This window comes from Maylandia zebra, linkage group LG16 (assembly GCF_041146795.1).
Source record: "Maylandia zebra isolate NMK-2024a linkage group LG16, Mzebra_GT3a, whole genome shotgun sequence".
In the NCBI taxonomy this organism is placed as follows: Eukaryota; Metazoa; Chordata; class Actinopteri; order Cichliformes; family Cichlidae; genus Maylandia; species Maylandia zebra.
Window position 1 is genome coordinate 12,181,224 of NC_135182.1, and position 19,531 is coordinate 12,200,754.

General features: G+C 38.9%; 1 protein-coding gene across 5 annotated transcripts in view; it reads left to right on the forward strand.

Moving 5' to 3' along the window:
* The first annotated feature begins 441 nt into the window (after positions 1–441).
* The window catches only part of itgb2 (integrin, beta 2), a 29,630-nt gene continuing 10,540 nt past the window's right edge, over positions 442–19,531 (forward strand). The window contains exons 1-10 of one of the 5 annotated variants that reach the window (XM_004569853.5): positions 442–525; positions 11,875–11,926; positions 12,123–12,220; positions 13,803–14,001; positions 15,882–16,052; positions 16,508–16,749; positions 17,302–17,460; positions 17,704–17,799; positions 17,890–17,979; positions 18,096–18,230. In XM_004569853.5, the coding sequence (XP_004569910.2) occupies positions 11,878–11,926; positions 12,123–12,220; positions 13,803–14,001; positions 15,882–16,052; positions 16,508–16,749; positions 17,302–17,460; positions 17,704–17,799; positions 17,890–17,979; positions 18,096–18,230 (1,239 nt within the window). In that variant the 5' untranslated portion in view covers positions 442–525; positions 11,875–11,877. Of the gene's footprint in view, positions 526–1,872; positions 2,084–9,732; positions 9,769–11,871; positions 11,927–12,122; positions 12,221–13,802; positions 14,002–15,881; positions 16,053–16,507; positions 16,750–17,301; positions 17,461–17,703; positions 17,800–17,889; positions 17,980–18,095; positions 18,231–19,531 lie in introns of those variants that run through there. The other 4 variants (XM_004569852.4, XM_004569851.4, XM_004569854.5 and 1 more) reach the window with 4 other exon arrangements.

Consider the following 19,531-nt stretch of genomic DNA (forward strand, 5'->3'; position numbering starts at 1 on the left):
TGTTACTTGTAACACTGTTATTCCCATCACTGTTTACAACATTATATTAGGCAGAAAACTTAACAAATAACTCAATGAGGGCACTGTATCATGTTTTGAGGAAAAAAAAACTTCACCTGCTTCATTCAACTTCTGCTGCTCCTGGGAAAATATCATATTCACCAAACCACATATTAATCACGTCTGTCAAGAACTTCTCCAATGCAGCACCACAGTCAAAGTACTTGCAAACAAAGAGGCAATTAAAATGAATGATATGTTGCAGAAATGTTATGTAAAGTTGTGATTATCTATTATATTTATTTTGTATTATTGTTCTGTTATTATTCTTTTAGTATGTCTCCACTGTTATTCCCTTTTATTCCTGACATTAAGATGTTCTGTATATACTTGCTAATAAAGTTTTGGGTAAAAAATATTTCCTGTCAATGCAGATGGGAGGAGAAAATGGCAGCCAAGGTGAAAGTCCTTTCAGCCTCCATTTAGTGTTGAGAGCAGAAAGAGGAAAAGTGGAGCTGAGGCAGGGTGAGTGCTAACGCAACATTCTTGTTTTTGTGCTGTCAGAGTCTCCTCCAGAGGCTTTGACTTTTACCAACCTGCTATTGGAAAGCAGCTTTAGTTCTGAATAACTTTGCTATTGCAATAAGGTTTCTTTGTGCTCCATCTAGCCTGCTGTTTCCTATAGAAAAGTCCTTTAGTCTACCTACAAATGTGATATGAGGACAGCAAGAACAGTGCAGGCGTTCTGTTTTATGGTGATCTATTAATGCTATAGTGCACTAACATTATTATTATAAAATCATTTAATATCAAAATCAAGGAATAACCATCTAAATATTAACAACTGCACAATATAGTGAGGTAAGACAGAAACAAGTTTAACATACTACTACTACTATTACTACTACTACTACTACTACTAATAATAATAATAATAGTGGGAGATACACTACTACTTCTGGGTTAACCTTGGATTTTCTATTCTTTGACGGTGGTTCACTCCTTGCTGCTCCAGAGCAGGTAATACTCCAGCTATAAGATCATTATAAAGATTTTTAACCACCATTAGATAATATCTCTGATGTAGCTGACCAATGAAATGCCCCTTTTAGACTGGTCAGATACTGCCAACACCACCCCTTTCCTATGAAAGTGCAGGGAAAACCCTGAGTTAACATACAGAGTTGATGACCAAATTTATGTGACCATTTATCCTGATCTTCATATTAGAGTAAGTGAATTCAGATCCAGTTTGCTATTTGTCCTCAACACTTCAAACCAACACCCAGGATGTAAACAAACGAAAATACTGAACACTGATTGAAGCCCAGATTGACTCTTAGTAAAAGGAAAAACAACGACAACAACAACTCAGGAAACCCAATTCAAGGCGTTCACTTTCGGTTTTCGTTTCGTTTCAGATTCAAACTTAATACTTATTCTTAGTAGCCGTACCACAACACAAAGTTTTCTCATCGTTTAATATTCGTTTTCTTCTTTTATTGAGACCTTCAGCGTGTCCGGTGTTCGAGATTAACTGGAGTCGCAGATCAACTGGTGACGGTTAAACAGAAATGCGGTAGACTTGCTTTTCAGGATACCGACAAACAGGGAAATAAACACTGACTATTTCATCTGTGAATAGGAGTGGTGATTTCTAGAAGTTTGTGTATAGCTACAATTAGGTATTTCTTACCAATGAAGGGCAAAAAATAAATACACAATACAATTTCACTTAGTTTAAAGTTTTTTTTGCATGACGCCACAACGAAAAACGCAAAGTTACAAATGTATTGTGCATGACACGGGAATAAAAACGCGGTGACAGAGATGTGTGTCTGGTTGTAGTCTGTGACACTTGGCTACAGGTGGCAGTAGTTGACTCGACTCTGTTTGAGTGCACACAAACCAAACTGCACACTTTAGTTGTGAACGCTGTGAATCGGAGCAACAAAATGCGGAGGAGTAAAAACGAAGACAAGATTTTCCAGATCGTTGGCTCTTACCGTCGTGTGAACTGAATCGGTGTGGTGACGTTTGTTTGGCGTTTTCGCGGTCGCCTCGTGCATGAGAATATCACCAGGTAAAGTCGAGACAGTTTTTACTATTTTATTGGTCAAGACCAAAAATGCTGAGATATTCAATTTGTGTTCTCTAGTTGTGAAATGTGTTGGGCTACGTTGTAGTTATTGTTATTTAACTGAAACGCAGTATTTCAGTTGTCACCACAAGGTGGCACAGTTTCGCCGTGAAGGTACGTGACCTACGTCATCACGCCACTGACCAAGTGAGCCTTGAAAGAGAGGATGGACTGTGTATCGGTGTTTAAAACTTACGGATGTTGTTGACTCCGTCCTCATTTTTCCTTCGAATTCATTGCTTTTGATGCTGCACTGCTCAGCATATCCTCACACAACCTCATAAGTATCACAGATGAAATATTCAGCTGTTATTTCCTGGTTTGTCGGTAGCAGCTCCTGAAAAGCAAGTGTACCACACATGGGTTTGACCGTCTCTCGTTGCTCTGGAACGCTACCCGTCCAGGTGTCGTGTCAACCTCACGGTAGATATCCCCGAGAGAATTTGTTTCCCCTGCGTGGCGAGCACGCACCGGGCTTTCCAAGTCACGGACAAATAGTATCCGTCATTCTTGATTTTTAGTTCACAAACAGTTCTTATAACGAATGTCTGCCCCTGAAATGTTGGAGGTTTTATTTCTTTATTCAGTAAAGTTACAGGATAATTATCAGGAAAAATGTGTTGGTTTGTTGCCCTTTCGGGGATTGAATTGAATCTTCCTTTTTTTTTTTTTAAAGTACAACAACGGAGAAATAAAAAGAGACAAACAAAGCAAAACAACAACAACAACAACAACAAAAAGCTTTCATGATCAAAAAGGAGCAGGAAGAAGCATAAACTTATTTAATCCCACCCCCTTTCCACTACCCAGTAATCAATAGACTACACCTTTTCTTCCTGTTTATGCCCGGACCATCAGAAATACCTCATAACAATTACATTATGTGCTGCATGTATTTTTATTTCTTATGTTTGTAATAATAATAATAATAATAATAATTATATATATATATATATATATATATATATATATATATATATATATATATATATATATATATATATATGTATGTATGTATGTATGTATGTATGTGTGTGTGTGTGTGTATTTAACAACCCCAGTAACACCGCCCCAGTAACAAAAGGGGTAGTAGCTGATCACTGACTCAGTAAACGGCTTAATGGTGCCATATTTTGCATTTGCACTTTGCTCATAGGTATGTATGTTTGGCAGGTCAGTTTTAGGTTTAAATGTGGGTGAAAGACTCGTGTTTATGATGACGACTAAAAAAAAAAAATTTATTAAAAAATATAATTAAGTAATTTGAGTTGAAGCCCTCGTGATGACCCTATACATTTGCATGAACTGGAGGTTTTTAATCCTGACTACTGGCAGGCACTGATCTGCATTTTTCTCTATTCCGGCTTTGACTTTAAAAGCAAACAATCACCATTTCAGGTTTGGCTGTACTTTCGCATTTTCACTATAGCTCAGAGAACTGTAGACAACTCACTTCCCTTCAGACTAAGACTGCAGCAATAAGCTGGTGACCAAAGTCACAAGGAGGTTTTTGTCAGCTGGTCAAGAATACACATTTTCTTACACCGACCTGTGTGACAGTGGGCTTAGTCACGTGATCCTAAATGAATACAATGCCTTTATTCTCACTATACAGATGTACAATGAGATACAGAGAATCTCAGTGCAAACATGTGGGGGGCTATATACATATGAACAGTATTTACAGAAAAAGTATAAAAATGTGCAAAAATACAATCTGGTAAAAAAAAAAAAAGAAAGAAAATAAATATGTAAATAAATAGAGTTATATACAGTTTGGGTTATTGCACACTGGTGGTTTATAGAGGGAAATCCTTGGAATGGGGGGTGAAACTGTGTCTTCAGTGCATGTGTGAGTTCAGGGTGGTTATGGCTTTGTGCTCATCAGCCAATGATCTTATATGCTACCTTTACTACACTACAGTCTCACTTTGTCCAACTCAGTGCAGCTGCCGTACCATGCTGTGGTGCAGGTTAGAGTTCAGTTTGTACTTCCTGAGGACCCTCAGGGAGTGCAGCCGCTGTGGGGGAACTGGTGGGCACATGCTCTCCTCACCTTGCCAGATACTCTGTCTGGACCAGCAGCCTTCCTGGGGTTCACTGACAGGAACACGCATCTTTGTTTGTCATCATCTTCTCTCTCTGTCACTCTCTCACTCACTCTGGTGCATGCTGGGAGTTTGGTGGTGGAATGTCACCGTTGTTGTGTCTTTGCATCAGTGTAGCTTATATCAAAGATGCAGATATAGGTTAACTCGTGAACCATTAATCACTTTGACTAAACAGATAATAAACAAAAGTGAAGTGTCCACGCGCAGATAACCAACAAGAAATTCCTGGTGAACAAACTGTGTCTTGATTGTTGGATGTCAGCTGATCAGGGTCTTTGGTTGAACATTCAATATTTGATCAGTATGACGTCTCCAGTGTCCACGTCAGACGTCAGTGGTCCACTTCTACTGACTGTCTAGGTGTCCACTCGCTTCTCAATAATCACGTACTAACACTTGTTGTCCTACATCAAAACTCCTTGGTGTCTTGCTTGAAGGTGTGCTAAATTATTTATTCTGCATCTGCACTTCGCTTTGTAGATTTGATTGAAGGAGGTTGTGACAAAGTGGGTGAGAGTACCACTTGTCTATATTCTTAGTTAACATTCTTGTTTTGATTTAACCATATTTCATATATAGTCTGCCATAGGCAAACATCTACTATCCCGGGTTTGTTTATGTTTTGCACTTTTACAGATTATATAATATAAGATCTTGGTTTAAATCAATTCCTACAAGTTTGTTAAGTTAACATGTTCTTTAGTGATGGCCCGCTTGAAGCTGACGCTCCGGTGCCTGTGTCAAAAAAATCAACTCACTGCTTCAGAAGCACTGTGTCGAAGCTTGATTCGTTTGGCCAGAATCACGTGATCAGTGACGTCTGAAGCTTCATTTACAACCTAACTGCTTCGGTATCTGATTCAATGGTTTATAAGCAGGTGAAACATTCGCGGGATTTGTGGAGCGTTTTGATGGTTACAGATAGCAAACCACTGATATTTCTATTGAGAGATTTGGAGCCAGCGAGGAATAGAGGAGTTTCTGTTGTGTGGGAGTATTTTTAGTTGATTTTGGTCAATCGGGTGGGTTTTCCAGCTTTGTGTTCTTGTTGTTTGCTTTTGTTTTGTGCGTGTTTATTTTATCTGACAACGGGAAAAACTTCAAATGTCAAAAATCTGCTTTTCATAATATAAATATCATTAAATAACTTTAGAAAGACTTCTATTTGACTCTTTACATTTAATGTTATAAAAATATATATTTTATGTTTTAAATAATTTTAAACTGTTAGTCTGCAAAATGTGCAGCAATTTAATTTATTTATTCTCTTTAGGTGATAGTTGGTGGGGCCCAGTTAGAATGTATAACTGCATCTCTACCAGTTTCTGTGCACTCCAGCCTCCTCTGTTCCATGTGAAGGGATTTTCCTTAAGTCAGGAGAAATTATCTCCACGAAAAGGAACAGGTTCGGCCATCGTACAGTGGAACAAATTTTCTTCTTAAATACAAATGGAAAAGGGTTACCTTAAATGCATCATGTTTTTAATTTGCAAGTTTATAAGCATTTTCCCTTTCCAGTTCACAATCAATTCTACCCCCAGGTCAAAAATATGTATAGGAAAATTTCCCTAATGTAATATTATTTATAAATACACCCGTCTAGCGATTAACTGCATAAGTACTTGGAGGCGGGACCTCACAGCAGAAGCATACTCCATAATGTGTTGTACATTATTATATGTATATTATATGTAACGTGGTATTTTTCAATTATTGTATTTACCAACATCAAGAAGTCACAAGCAAAGAAAGACCACACCATGGTGCATATTTAAACAAGGAAAGTTTACTGGTCAAAATTATTTATTAAAGTAATAAACAGCAGTTTTGTCACCCCAAAAAATACACGTTTAAAGCAACACAACGGTGGCCCAATATCAGACAGAATTCCACTTTGTCGAGTGAGCAATCATTACGAAGCAGTTGGTTTTCTTTTGTGGATTCAAGCTGTTCTTCATATTTTTGACCACCAGATGTCACCAGAGAGGATTGTGTTGAAAAGCTCCGAGTAATGAACCGTTTTTCAATACAAGCTTCAATGCTTCAGAAAGCTTCATTTGGCCATCACTAATGTTCTTTATTTCAACTGTTAATTTGTATTGTTTAGAACTTACCTTACCTACCTGTCTTCCAGAAACAAAAGGAGGAAATGTAGTTTTACTTCCTGCTTTATAGCTTCTAGGTTCATCTGAGGTCACAGGAAGAGACCAAGTGCAGAAGGGGAAGAACTCTTATAATTTAATAAAGTTGATTTTAGAGGGTTTATGAAGAAATAGATTTATTGTTGTAATATGTATTGATTACACCACAGAGTTTAGGTTGCCAGTAAAGAGGAGTACTAGAGGTTTGAATATAATAATGTTCATCTTACCTACCTACTGAATGGAATAGTCCAGAGGAGAAATTGTTTGGTTAAGTGGACTATTTAACCCTTTAAAGCCGGTTGGAGCGGACACGCTCCATTTTGCGTAACTATTTTAAAATCCCGGTAGCACTGCAACCACGTAAGCTAGCGCAATAATTTTTTTTGCATATGAAACCGGAGGAGTTATACTTACATCTTATGCCATCAGCTTGTCCTAGGTCACAGTTTCCTTCCACATATAGCTTTGCAAAAACTGCATAAAAAGCACTTGCAGCAACAAAAACATAATATTCCAGAAACACGCTTTGCCGATCCGATCAGCTGTTTGTAACACTTCCTATGTCCATCAGCGTGAACTATCACGTCTGGCATGACCTGCCCGAAATCCTGACAAAGCTGAGCCAGCTCCATTTTCAGGTTTACACCAGACTTCTTTTTTGTTATCCGTAATCTTTTCCCGTCCATTTCCGTTATGCTATGAAAATCTAAGCATGATAAGTCATCTTCATCTGTATTCATGCGATCAGAATTAGCTGCATTCTCTTGCAAGTACCTTGCAAGTACACCAATTAACTTGCACTTGTTTTTCTTTGTCCTTGAAACTTATTTTCAGATTTTTGTTTCTGTATGCTCTCTTTCTACATGCTCTTTTTATGTTGCCTTGTTTCTGACACTTTCTACAGGTTTTTGTCCTTAAAAAGACGTCGGAGCGCTTTTGAAAATATGTGGTGTCTTGATAAACTGAGCAGATATTTGAGGTTTACACAGCTACATTCTCGCCTGAAAATATGCTAAACGTTTATTTTGTGACCGAGAAAGAATAATAAGAGTTATATTAAAACTAACTAGCTGCTGCCATTGTTGGACACTGAGCTGGGCTCCGCTATGAATTCTGGGACACAGCTTCTTCTTCTTTGGGGTTTAACGGCAGCTGGCATCCTTGTACATGCAGTGCTGCCATCTTCTGTTTCAGTCCGTTATTACACTCTTAAATCCTACTACTTATTCCTGCGTCTTTTGTGATCTTACAAAGCTTCAAAAGACGCGTCGACTATTAAATCAGTCATTGACGATTTTGATAGTCGACGTAATCGTGACTAGGCGACTAATCGTGGCAGCCCTACAGGTAACAGATTAATTTTGTGTTTTGTTTTTTTTTTTAATTGACATTAGGAATCATTGTACAATACCATCAACTTCAGCTATTTGTTACTACATATATTTTTCCTTTTTCTTCGGTTTTTAACAACTAAAATATCCATACAAAGGAATGAAAGAAGAAAAAAAGAAAGGAAAAAGAAGCAAAACAGAAAGAAAAAATAAATAACTAAATAAAAATACAAAAAAACCCAAAAAACTTAGCCTCATATTTTAGCCTTACTTGGCAAATATGAATGCTTTGTGTGCTGATAAACTTTTTTGCATTTAGTGTTTTAATGAGAAGCCTTATAATTGTAATTTTGTCTGTTTGTTCTGATACGAAAGCAGGCATTCTTACTTTTGTTTAATATTTTTATCAAACTTTTAATAATTTAACACAAAAACAAAATACTACAAACAAATCCACAGAACAGAAATAGAACCAAACTCAGCAGCCAAACAGTCTGTTGTCAGTGCAGGTTGACAAATGCCTCAGCTCGGATGGGCTGATGCGGTTTCTCCTCTTAGTTAGTATCTGCTTCTTCTTTAAACTGCAGTTAGATGCTGCTTCGTTTACTGGTGTCAGTCATATTTATGTGTTTCTGCGACGCACTCGGGCTCTCCTCCTCACCGCTGTCTACCATCTCACTCACTGACTGAGGGGTAGTGATCCTGAAATATCGATGCTTTCATTACCAGTGTTGCAGGATCAATTCCCATATGAAAATATCAATGTCTAATATGATTAAACTTTTCTAATTTTTTTGATTTTTAATCGTAAATATGACATAGAGACAAAAGTGAACTCTGCAATTAGCAGGATAGTCGGCAATACTCTGTTAATAGGAACTAAAATGGCCTTCCGTCTCTCATTTATGTCCCTGCTGCAGCTCCGCAGGAGTCTGAGCCAATGAGAAACCGAGGCACAAAACATTAGACCACAATTTCAGCATAGAAATTGATGTGTGCGATGTATGTGGGAAGGCAGTTAAGTAATGTGGCAACACAACAAACCTTGTTAAAAAAAAAAGTGGGGACCTGGCTCTCACTCGATGGGAGTTGGCTCTTCTGATTCACTACAGAGCTGATGCTTCTGCTCATGACACATCACTACTGGTCATGGCAGATGGCTGCCCCTCCCTGAGCGAGGCTCTGACGGAGGTTTCTTCTTGTTTAAAGGAAGTTTTTTTCCTTCTCACTGTCGCCAAGTGCTGGCTCATAGGAAATGTTTAATTGTTGGGGTTTCTGTGTATTCTTGTAGAATATATAATATAGCACACCTTCAAATGATTGTTGTTTGATTTGGTGCGATTATATATTAAATTGAAAAGAGCAGGCCCTTCCTCAGGAGAGGTACCGCTATGAACGTATGTGATGAGATGCTGTTTTTATTTTAGATATCAGGTGGGATATAGTGGCAGTGTATGCATTAAGAGCATACAGCAGGTCCAGTGCTGTGTTTTCCTGTTGGGACAGGTGACATAGTGGTTGTTAATGTTCTTTCTATTTAGATGTGGTTAAAATCAACAACCCAAACAGCCCTGAAATGATGAGTTAGCAGGCATACTACCATGCAATGTCTAACTAAAAGTAAAACAACAACAACAACAACACTTTCTTTAACAAGTAACACAACCCAACAACTGGTGTTACACTTTTACTTCAGATTTCCAGGGAAAAGAGTGCCTAGAGTACTTTTGTGTTCAGTTAATATACTCCTTTCGTTTGAATTATTTTTCATACATTCTAGATGTATTTTCTATTTTTCTATTTTAGATGTATACACCCACACAAAATGAGTACTCTTTGTGTAGTCACATCTGTGTCACATTTGCTGTTCTACCTAGCAGCATCTATATTTAACATCAAATTGTGATATTTCGCCCAGCCCATCGCATTCTCTTTAACACTGGTTGCTTCACATTTCCTGTTAAGAGGGCGGAGTTTCGCCATCCACATAGTGTTCAGTGTAACTGTCAGCCAGCTATCAGAGCTGAATCTTCCTGCTTCTGGTAAGTTGCGCTTTTTCAAGAAATTGTTTCTGTTTGAAAATAGATTTTTACCTCTAATGAATCATGTCACATTTTATTCTGTTGCCTCTTCTCACATTAAAAAAGCAAGTTTATTATAGAAGAACAAAACGAACTTTATAGTTTATACCATCAGTGAAAAACTGAGAAAATATTAGAGAACCAGACTAATGTAATGCAGCCACACCACTGCTTTGTGACACTTAAAGTTATAATAAGCAGCGTGCGGAAGAGAAGCTTCTGTTTTTGGGGGGAAGTTGACTGCTTGACATTTTTCTGAGAAAGGGTTGCACAATTTTTTAACCGGGTTTCTGTGTCAGTGTTGTATTAAGTGGAGTTAATACAAAGCTGTATCATCACCCCCTCCTGTTTTCTGCATCATATGTCAGCTTCACAAAGGAACTATCTGATTATTTCTTGTGCCTGATGATAGATACATGCACACAGAAAGAGCAGCAGTTAAGTCGTAGCCTCCACATGTCTGAGTGTCATTTAAATGAAAACACATTACATTAAGCTACATTTGCTGCAACTAGTAACAACTAATTCCACTGTGGTATCTTTGACCGTAACATAGGAATGTTATGATCACCGTATCTCCTGAGCCAGAAGTGACTATATTGAATCGATTACATTTAACATTATTACTAAACAGAATCATGTTTGTTGTTAACAGGTTGGAACTTTTCTCCAGCTCATTAAATACAACAACAGTGACAACACAGGAAGAAAGAAAGTCACAACAAAACACTTTCTTAATCCTCGTTAAATTTCAGATTAAGAGCAGTTCATATCAGTATCAGTGCCTTAAAATCTGTCTCGTCAGTCACCTGGAGAGTTAGAGTAGAATCTTATCGAATAAAAAAGCGGTTAACACAGGGTGAGCAATAAAGTTCTGTTCACGGAAGTGCATTGTAACGTGTGCTCATGATCAAGTTTCTTTTTCTTCTGCTCATGTTATAATCTAATACAGTCTAATGTGAGCTTTTCATGCTGTGTGTGTGTATGGTGCATACACTTTCAGTCAAGTTGTTTAATTAGCACACAGTAGGGCTAGGGCCAGATGATGCTGCATCACGCACTGGATTCAACTGAATTTTAAACTGTAAACACAAAGTGTTCTGTCTGTGTTGAATTAAGTCAAATGATAATTTGAGGCCTTTTGTTTCAGACTAAAATGATGCTCTATAAGGCTTTAGAAAAAGTCTCACACACCACCTCAGTCTCTCCAACCTCATTTGTCTCATTTGATAAGGTCTTTTTAGGCTGGTGGAGTCAGTCATTTATAGACACATACGAGAGAAATGCTTCCTTCTTTCTCATGAGCACTTTTTTCAGAAAGCGGAAATGTACTGATGAACTAACACTTCACTCTTCCCTTTACCTTTTATGGTGTGGAATACTGACACATTTCGCAAAACTGGGTGGTTTGTGGTTGAGTACAGGAAACCTTTGCACTGGGTATTATATTTGTTAGCTCTGAAAGTTGGGTGTGTTACACATGTCAGCATGGTCTTTAATGTAGTCTGTGAGTTAATGCTGCTGTAAGGACACTTGTAAAATGTTTCTTCTTGTTACAGCAGTTACACGAATGGTTAGCTGAATATTTGTGTGTGTGTTTTGTATAGTTTTTCAGCCATTTTAAATCAATGTTGTCAAACTGTACACAAACTGTACGCAAATCCTCGCAGCAACTTGCCGAGATGTACTGCAGCTACAGACCTGAAGGTGGTGCTGTTGTCTGTGCTGCTTGTAGCATTCAGCGCTCTTCTGTTCAGATGCTTGAAGACAAAGGAAAGGTTCATCAGCAATTAAGGTTTATTTATTAGAATCCGAATACTTTAATAATCCCTAAAGAAATGATGTGGGTTACAGTTGGTCCAAGAATCCATTAAATAATACAATATATTACAGAGTTTACAAAGTATAAGAGCACCTTTTTGGAAATAATAAGAGATACTTGGGGCGTGAGCAAATTCATGAGGAAGTATTTTATAGGATCTTGTTAGTTTTGTAGTTGTCCTGTGTCTCTGCCTTTATGAAAATTCTGCAATTTTAAATCCGCTGACTGTTGTCTTTTTCCAGCAGAACATGGATCGGTGTATGCCATTACTTATTCTCCTGCTGATGGGAAGACATGGTAAAGCATAAATACTACATTACAATATTTATTCACAAATTTATAAACCTTATCAACCTTTACCTTTTACTTAATGTGATGTTTAATAAAATGACTGCATGTGTAAAATGTACGTTTGAGCGGTTTATGATTTTGAGGTTGTCAATGACTCTATAAACATGATATACATGATACACTTTTGGGGGTTTCTTTCCAGGGCTGTGCCAACAAGACGAAGTTTGCTCAAAGTCACTGATCAACTCCTGTGATGACTGTATAAAATCTGGGCCATACTGTGCATGGTGCCAAACACTGGTGAGAAAGAAAGTTTATGTAAAGTCTAAATACTGTCTCTGTTTTAGTGCTAACGTGAGCGTTTTATCTACAACGAAAAGCTGTCCTCTAATCCACTGCTGAACCCGTGGTAGCATGTCAGTAATTACCTGTTATACCATTAAAATACATAAGTAGAAATACACACTCGTGTGTTTCACCTCAGTCGCAGCTGAGTTCATTTTCAATCCACACAATAGACCCTCAAGTTTTCTAATTAGTTGATGTGGTTTCCATTCTGTCAAACACCACATGCTGCTTCACACTTCCTGCAACCAAATTTGATTTTGCTTCTCAGGTTATCGTAGGTTCACATCCAGAACTTATTGTAAGACTGAGCCACTGCCAGTACATTAGGTCAGCTTCCTTTCTTACTATGATGGCACGTTTTGTTACTTGGGTGACTATTAGATATTGGATATTTCTGCACCAGAGATGGAGTGCATCACATTCAGACTACACTGTGTAATCACTAATTCCACTAACTTTAAGTCCAGTGTCATGCTCTTCCTGGTCCTGCCGTTATATCAGCAGATCAGCAATGTAACATACCACAGTTTTCCAGCCCCTCTTCAGGCTTCATGTGCTTGAAAAGTTCTGGTTTTGAGGTAATCCAAGATGATAGTTAAAGATATAGTAAGACAGTGTAAAGTGTGTAATTGAATTTGGGTACTTAATGGTGGAATCTACCAGAACCCCATGTTGGCATCAAGTTCACACAACACTTTTGCTCTGCTGGTATGCACAGTTTACAGTGCACATACTCTTTCAAATCAGATAGATCCTCACACAAACCTAGCTTTTTGTTGTCTTTGTTAGACACAACCACCATACCCACACACATGGCTGATAACGCCCAGGTTTTCCATGTTCTAGAGGTTTTCCTTAACCCTTCCCAGCAGTGTAAACGTCGTGAAAACTTTTGGAAAAATGGCATATCCCATTTTAAAAAAATCTTACAGTTATCGTACTTCACCAAGGCTGCATCAAAAACCACATTTTGCTAACTGGCTGTACCCATAGCAAGACTTTGTCCAGTTCTAATATTACAAAGGAATGGTGCTTTAGGGATACACTGGACCTGGCTTTATGAAAGGGGAGATATGAGAACAGTTCCATGATTCACTGTGATACAGACCATTGAAAGCAGTGATAAATATATATGACAAGTGGTGCAGATCTTAGAAATGTTAACAATGGTTTTTCAGTTTCATGCTATAAGCTGTGTGGATCTAAACTCAGAGGTCAACTATGAACATTATGCGTTTTTATCATTAAATGGTTATTATGTGATAATACCGATCAGGCAAACTTTTGTGCTTTTATAACTTTTATAATAAGTGGTGATTGTAATGTGACTGTGATATTGTCCTGATGGAGCTCATACTGTACATTACACTCACTACTATAGTGAGTGTAAGCCGCTGGAAAATGTTTTTCCTTTTGACTTGAGGATTATTGACAAAATTCTTTTTAAACTTGGGCAAAAGACACAGATAAGTGATATGTATCAAGATTTATTATGAAGAAGAACTTTCTTTTTTGTCTCCTTCCCTTCATGCAGAATTTCACCAAAGATGGAGAACAGGATGCAGTGCGCTGTAACACCAGAGCTGAGTTGATCAAAAGAGGCTGCAAAGAGAATGAAATCATCTCCCCTAAAAACAAACGAAACATTGCCAAGGATGATCCTCTGTCTGCATCTCAAAATGGGCAAGTTGTCCAAATGAGGCCTCAGAAGATTGACCTTGACCTGCGACCTGGTCAGTGGAATCGGTTAATGTTGCCTACAATATTAAGTGAATGTCAGGCCTGGTTTCTCACAGATTCATTCCAAGCAGAAAGTGCTTATAAAAATTGCATGAACTCACCCTATCACAACAATCTGAATTATGTGTCTGTATACAGTGGGGCAAAAAAGTATTTAGTCAGCCACCGATTGTGCAAGTTCCCCCACTTAAAATGATGACAGAGGTCAGTAATTTGTACCAGAGGTACACTTCAACTGTGAGAGACAGAATGTGAAAAAAAATCCATGAATTCACATGGTAGGATTTGTAAAGAATTTATTCGTAAATCAGGGTGGAAAATAAGTATTTGGTCACCTCAAACAAGGAAAATCTCTGGCTCTCACAGACCTGTAACTTCTTCTGTAAGAAGCTTTTCTGTCCCCCACTCGTTACCTGTATGAATGGCACCTGTTTGAACTCATCATCTGTATAAAAGACACCTGTCCACAGCCTCAAACAGTCAGACTCCAAACTCCGCCATGGCCAAGACCAAAGAGCTTTCGAAGGACACCAGGAAAAGTATTGTAGACCTGCACCAGACTGGGAAGAGTGAATCTACAATAGGCAAGCAGCTTGGTGTGAAAAAATCAACTGTGGGAGCAATCATCAGAAAATGGAAGACATACAAGACCACTGATAATCTCCCTCGATCTGGGGCTCCACGCAAGATCTCATCCCGTGGGGTCAAAATGATCATGAGAACGGTGAGCAAAGATCCCAGAACCACACGGGGGGACCTGGTGAATGACCTGCAGAGAGCTGGGACCAAAGTAACAAAGGTCACCATCAGTAACACACTACAACGGCAGGGAATCAAATCCCGCAGTGCCAGACGTGTTCCGCTGCTGAAGCCAGTGCATGTCCAGGCCCGTCTGAAGTTTGCCAGAGAGCACATGGATGATACAGCAGAGGATTGGGAGAATGTCATGTGGTCAGATGAAACCAAAGTAGAACTTTTTGGTATAAACTCAACTCGTCGTGTTTGGAGGAAGAAGAATACTGAGTTGCATCCCAAGAACACCATACCTACTGTGAAGCATGGGGGTGGAAACATCATGCTATGGGGCTGTTTTTCTGCCAAGGGGACAGGACGACTGATCCGTGTTAAGGACAGAATGAATGGGGCCATGTATCGTGAGATTTTGAGCCAAAACCTCCTTCCATCAGTGAGAACTTTGAAGATGAAACGAGGCTGGGTCTTCCAACATGACAATGATCCAAAACACACCGCCCGGGCAACAAAGGAGTGGCTCCGTAAGAAGCATTTGAAAGTCCTGGAGTGGCCTAGCCAGTCTCCAGACCTCAACCCCATAGAAAATCTGTGGCGGGAGTTGAAAGTCCGTGTTGCTCGGCGACAGCCCCAAAACATCACTGCTCTCGAGAAGATCTGCATGGAGGAATGGGCCAAAATACCAGCTACTGTGTGTGCAAACCTGGTAAAGACCTATAGTAAACGTTTGACCTCTGTTATTGCCAACAAAGGTTATGTTACAAAGTATTGAGTTGTATTTTTGTTATTGACCAAATACTTATTTTCCACCCTGATTTACGAATAAATTCTTTACAAATCCTACCATGTGGATTCATGGATTTTTTTTTCACATTCTGTCTCTCACAGTTGAAGTGTACCTCTGGTGCAAATTACTGACCTCTGTCATCATTTTAGGTGGGGGAACTTGCACAATCGGTGGCTGACTAAATACTTTTTTGCCCCACTGTATATTACTAGTGCCTATGTATGCTGTGTACTGTATGTACTATTTACAGTTCATATATTGTTCTACTGTATGTATGGGGGGGAGTAGCTTTGGTTTTGCCTTTAATCATTCCCTTTTTTTTAACTGTGTTTGCAGGACTTCCAGTTTCATTCAATGTTTCTTTTAAGGCAGCTGAGGGCCATCCAGTGGATCTCTACTACCTGATGGATCTGTCCTACTCCATGAAGGATGACCTGGCAAATGTCCAAGTACTAGGAACAGATCTTTTTGCTGCACTGAGAAAAATCACAAACCATGCTAGAATAGGTAAAAACATTACATCATAATCTCCCAACTTGGTATACACAGATTTTACTAACTGTGGACAGGAACTCCAGCCAAAGAGCAACGAATGAACATTTAAATCCAAATTAGTCAGTGTCTTTAAAATTGCTATAATAGTGCATTAGTGCATCAACTGTGGAGTGTAGGGCTCTTCTGCTGGTGGATTCATGTAACATGTACCTCCTGCTTTTCAGTAGCTAAATATGGCTACAGAGAGCTTTTAATTAACGACACAGTGGTGTTCATTCATTAGGGAGGAGGTTGTCCTACAGAGGTTTGTGCTCTCCCAGTCACTTTTGGTAGGAATGGAAACTAAGTCAGAAATTAATTTCAAGTCCATTGTCAACAAAGAGTTAACACAAAATGTATTATCTTTTCTGCCCTATACTGTTGCTTTTTAGTATGTTTTATAAACCTTACTATTTCTGTAATTCCAGGGTTTGGTGCCTTTGTTGATAAAACAGTCCTTCCTTACACGAATACCAACAAGGAAAAACTGAAGAAGCCGTGTGATGAGAACGACCAGCAGTGTCAGCCTGCCTTTGGCTACAGACATGTCCTTAGTTTGACACCAAATAAGAATGACTTCGAAGCTGAAGTGAAAAAGCAGTTTATCTCTGGGAATCTGGACTCTCCAGAGGGGAGTCTGGATGCCATGATGCAGGCTGCTGTATGTGAGGTAAGACCTCTGCTGCTAAGACCATACAGTGCCGTCCTTTAAATCACACATCCCTTATCATTGATCTGGTGGCATCTGAACAGGTCGGCCTCTGTTCTAAATGTAAATGATGGTCGCTTTTAAATAAAGTGTTAATTACAAGCTTTCTTGGTCAGTCGTACATACTGATCTGAGTCTAACCTGCTCACCACAGAGACAAGCACCACAGTGCAGCAGATGCACAAACACATATACACACATGCAGTGGTTAAACTTCGTCACAGTCAATGCTCACAGCTCATATAGCCAAACATGTAGGCCTCTACTTATTTATGACTTGTCACATGTTCTGAAAAGTCAAAGCTAACAGACTGGAAACAGGATGAAACAATGGAGTTCCATCCAGCCAAACATGGCTCACACAGCAGTTATGTTCATAACTAAATGTTTTAGAGAAATTCGATCTAGATGTATTTTTCTCAGGGTAAAAAAAGTAAATACAGCTTTTTTTTAGCCAAAGTTGATTTTGACAGCATTTGACTGGGTCTTAATGCTCCCTGATATGTTGTTCAGGACAAAATTGGTTGGAACAGCAACAGCACTCGGCTGATTGTGCTTACCACTGATGCTGGATTCCATATGGCTGGGGACGGAAAGCTGGCCGGTATACTGGAACCCAATGATGAAAAGTGTTACATGGAAAACAATCTTTATGTCAAGAGCACTGAGATGGTATGTATGGAATCATGTGAGTTTTGTTCAGCTTCTAAGAAGAACATGGATCAGATTTATAAGCATCCAATGTTTTCCCCTCTCTTTTAATTGTTTTGAATAAGGACAAAAAAAATCAGACTGCACAGAAAACAATGACATAAAATCCATACTTGCATTTATATATACGCTGACGCCTCACACACACATACATATCACTTTATTTTCTTTTCCATCTCTTCTCCACTCTCCAAAAATCTCCAGGACTACCCCTCTGTTGGACAGCTTGCTATGCAGTTGGAAAAAAACAGGATTCAGACGATTTTTGCAGTGACACAAAATGTTGAGTCTGTGTACAAGGTAAATAAGATGTACCTTTCATTTTCTATCTGCTTGTGGGGCAAAAATAGTTGGACTCTTGACTGATTTTACATTTCATGTCTTTCCAAGGAACTCTCAAAGATGATTCCAAAATCAGAAGTTGGAGTTCTGTCATCAGATTCCAAGAATGTTGTTCAGTTGATTGAAAGAGCCTACAATGTAAGTTGACACATTTTGTGATGAGTGGAATATTTCTAATGATTTGGAGGTGGGTTTTTTTTCTCTCTCTCATTATCTTTACCAGACCATTTACCATCTTTTCAAATTCATGACAGGCATTATCCTCTAAAGTGACCATAACTCATGACAATCTCCCTGAAAAAGTGAGAGTCGTCTACAGGCCGATATGCAGGAATGGAGAAAAAAGCGAGAAAGAGGGGGTTTGTGACCAAGTGCACGTGGGAGATGAGGTCAGTGTTCTTTGAACTTTTCATAGTCACATGTCACCCACATGTCAGTGAACATTGGATTGATCTGGATGGGTGGTCCAAGTCTTGGTGGCACCTATTTTGTAGCTCAGAATCTTTAATTCTCGATCCTTTGGGTGGCGCTGTCACTTGGTAACACTGCCCTCTCTGCGGTAGAGTATCACTTCCTGTTCCTATTCCAACACACAGTGGTGTGTTTGAGTAGCTCATCTGCATAATAATTTAATTAAAATTTTTTAGATAACTTTTTATTTCATAATAAAACCTTAATGTGCTTCATCCGAAGCACACTCTCTGTGTACTCGCTCGCTAATTTATAGCCAGTTTTCACTCACTGTGTCTTTACTGTTTTGCTAGCTTAGCTCGTAGCAGACTCGCTAGCAGCATGGCCTCTTCACCTGTCCGTCCTGCACTTTCCTGCTCATTGTCTCAGATGCTTAGTTACTCCTCGGCCTCCTTTAGCATTAATGATACTTTGACCCTCCAACCTTGCTGAGGAGATCTGAAAGAATATGATATGGAATTTTTAACCTTTTCACCAAGTCCAGGATCCCACAGAGTTTTCACCTAGTTGGGAGAGTACTTTAAATGGTAGGTGGGCTGAAGACATCCTTCTCAGATGCCCTTTATTGCAAAATGCTTACTTTTTGCACAACCTACTGCCATTGTTGCACTTTTCTATTGCACTGTTGGTTCAGTATCATTCTGTTCTGTCTGGTGTTGCACTGGTTTGTTATTGTTTTTTTCTTGCAATTTTTGCACACTTGCACTTTATGTCATCCTGTTGATTGACTGCCATATATAGCAACATGGTCTTGGAGGCACACAGTACAGTACTGTGTACTGTACCACTGCACATGGTTGAAATGACAATAAAGCCACTTGACTTGACTTGACCTTCGAAATGGCTTTTTTAAATAAAACCAACCAAGCTAACTCCTCAGCCTAAACTCTAAGGACAAACCCAGCCATGCGGTGGAAGAACTTTGTCTCAGCCACTTTGTGCAGTATTGTTTTGGTCAGTACACAAAAGTCATTTTTGTGATTTGTCATTGATAAACAATTAAATTCAGACCCAATTATTAATTTCAATTGCCTGATGTAATAAAAACCATTATGCTGATGTGGTATCCATCCACACGATAAACCTTACTCATGGAGAGTAACTTAGGTAGTCACTCTTTATTAAAGTGGTCCAGATAGACCAGTATCATTCTAATACTGAGTACCATGGGCTGACTCTTAACAAGACAGTTTAAATCAAGTTGAAAACCAAATTAGTG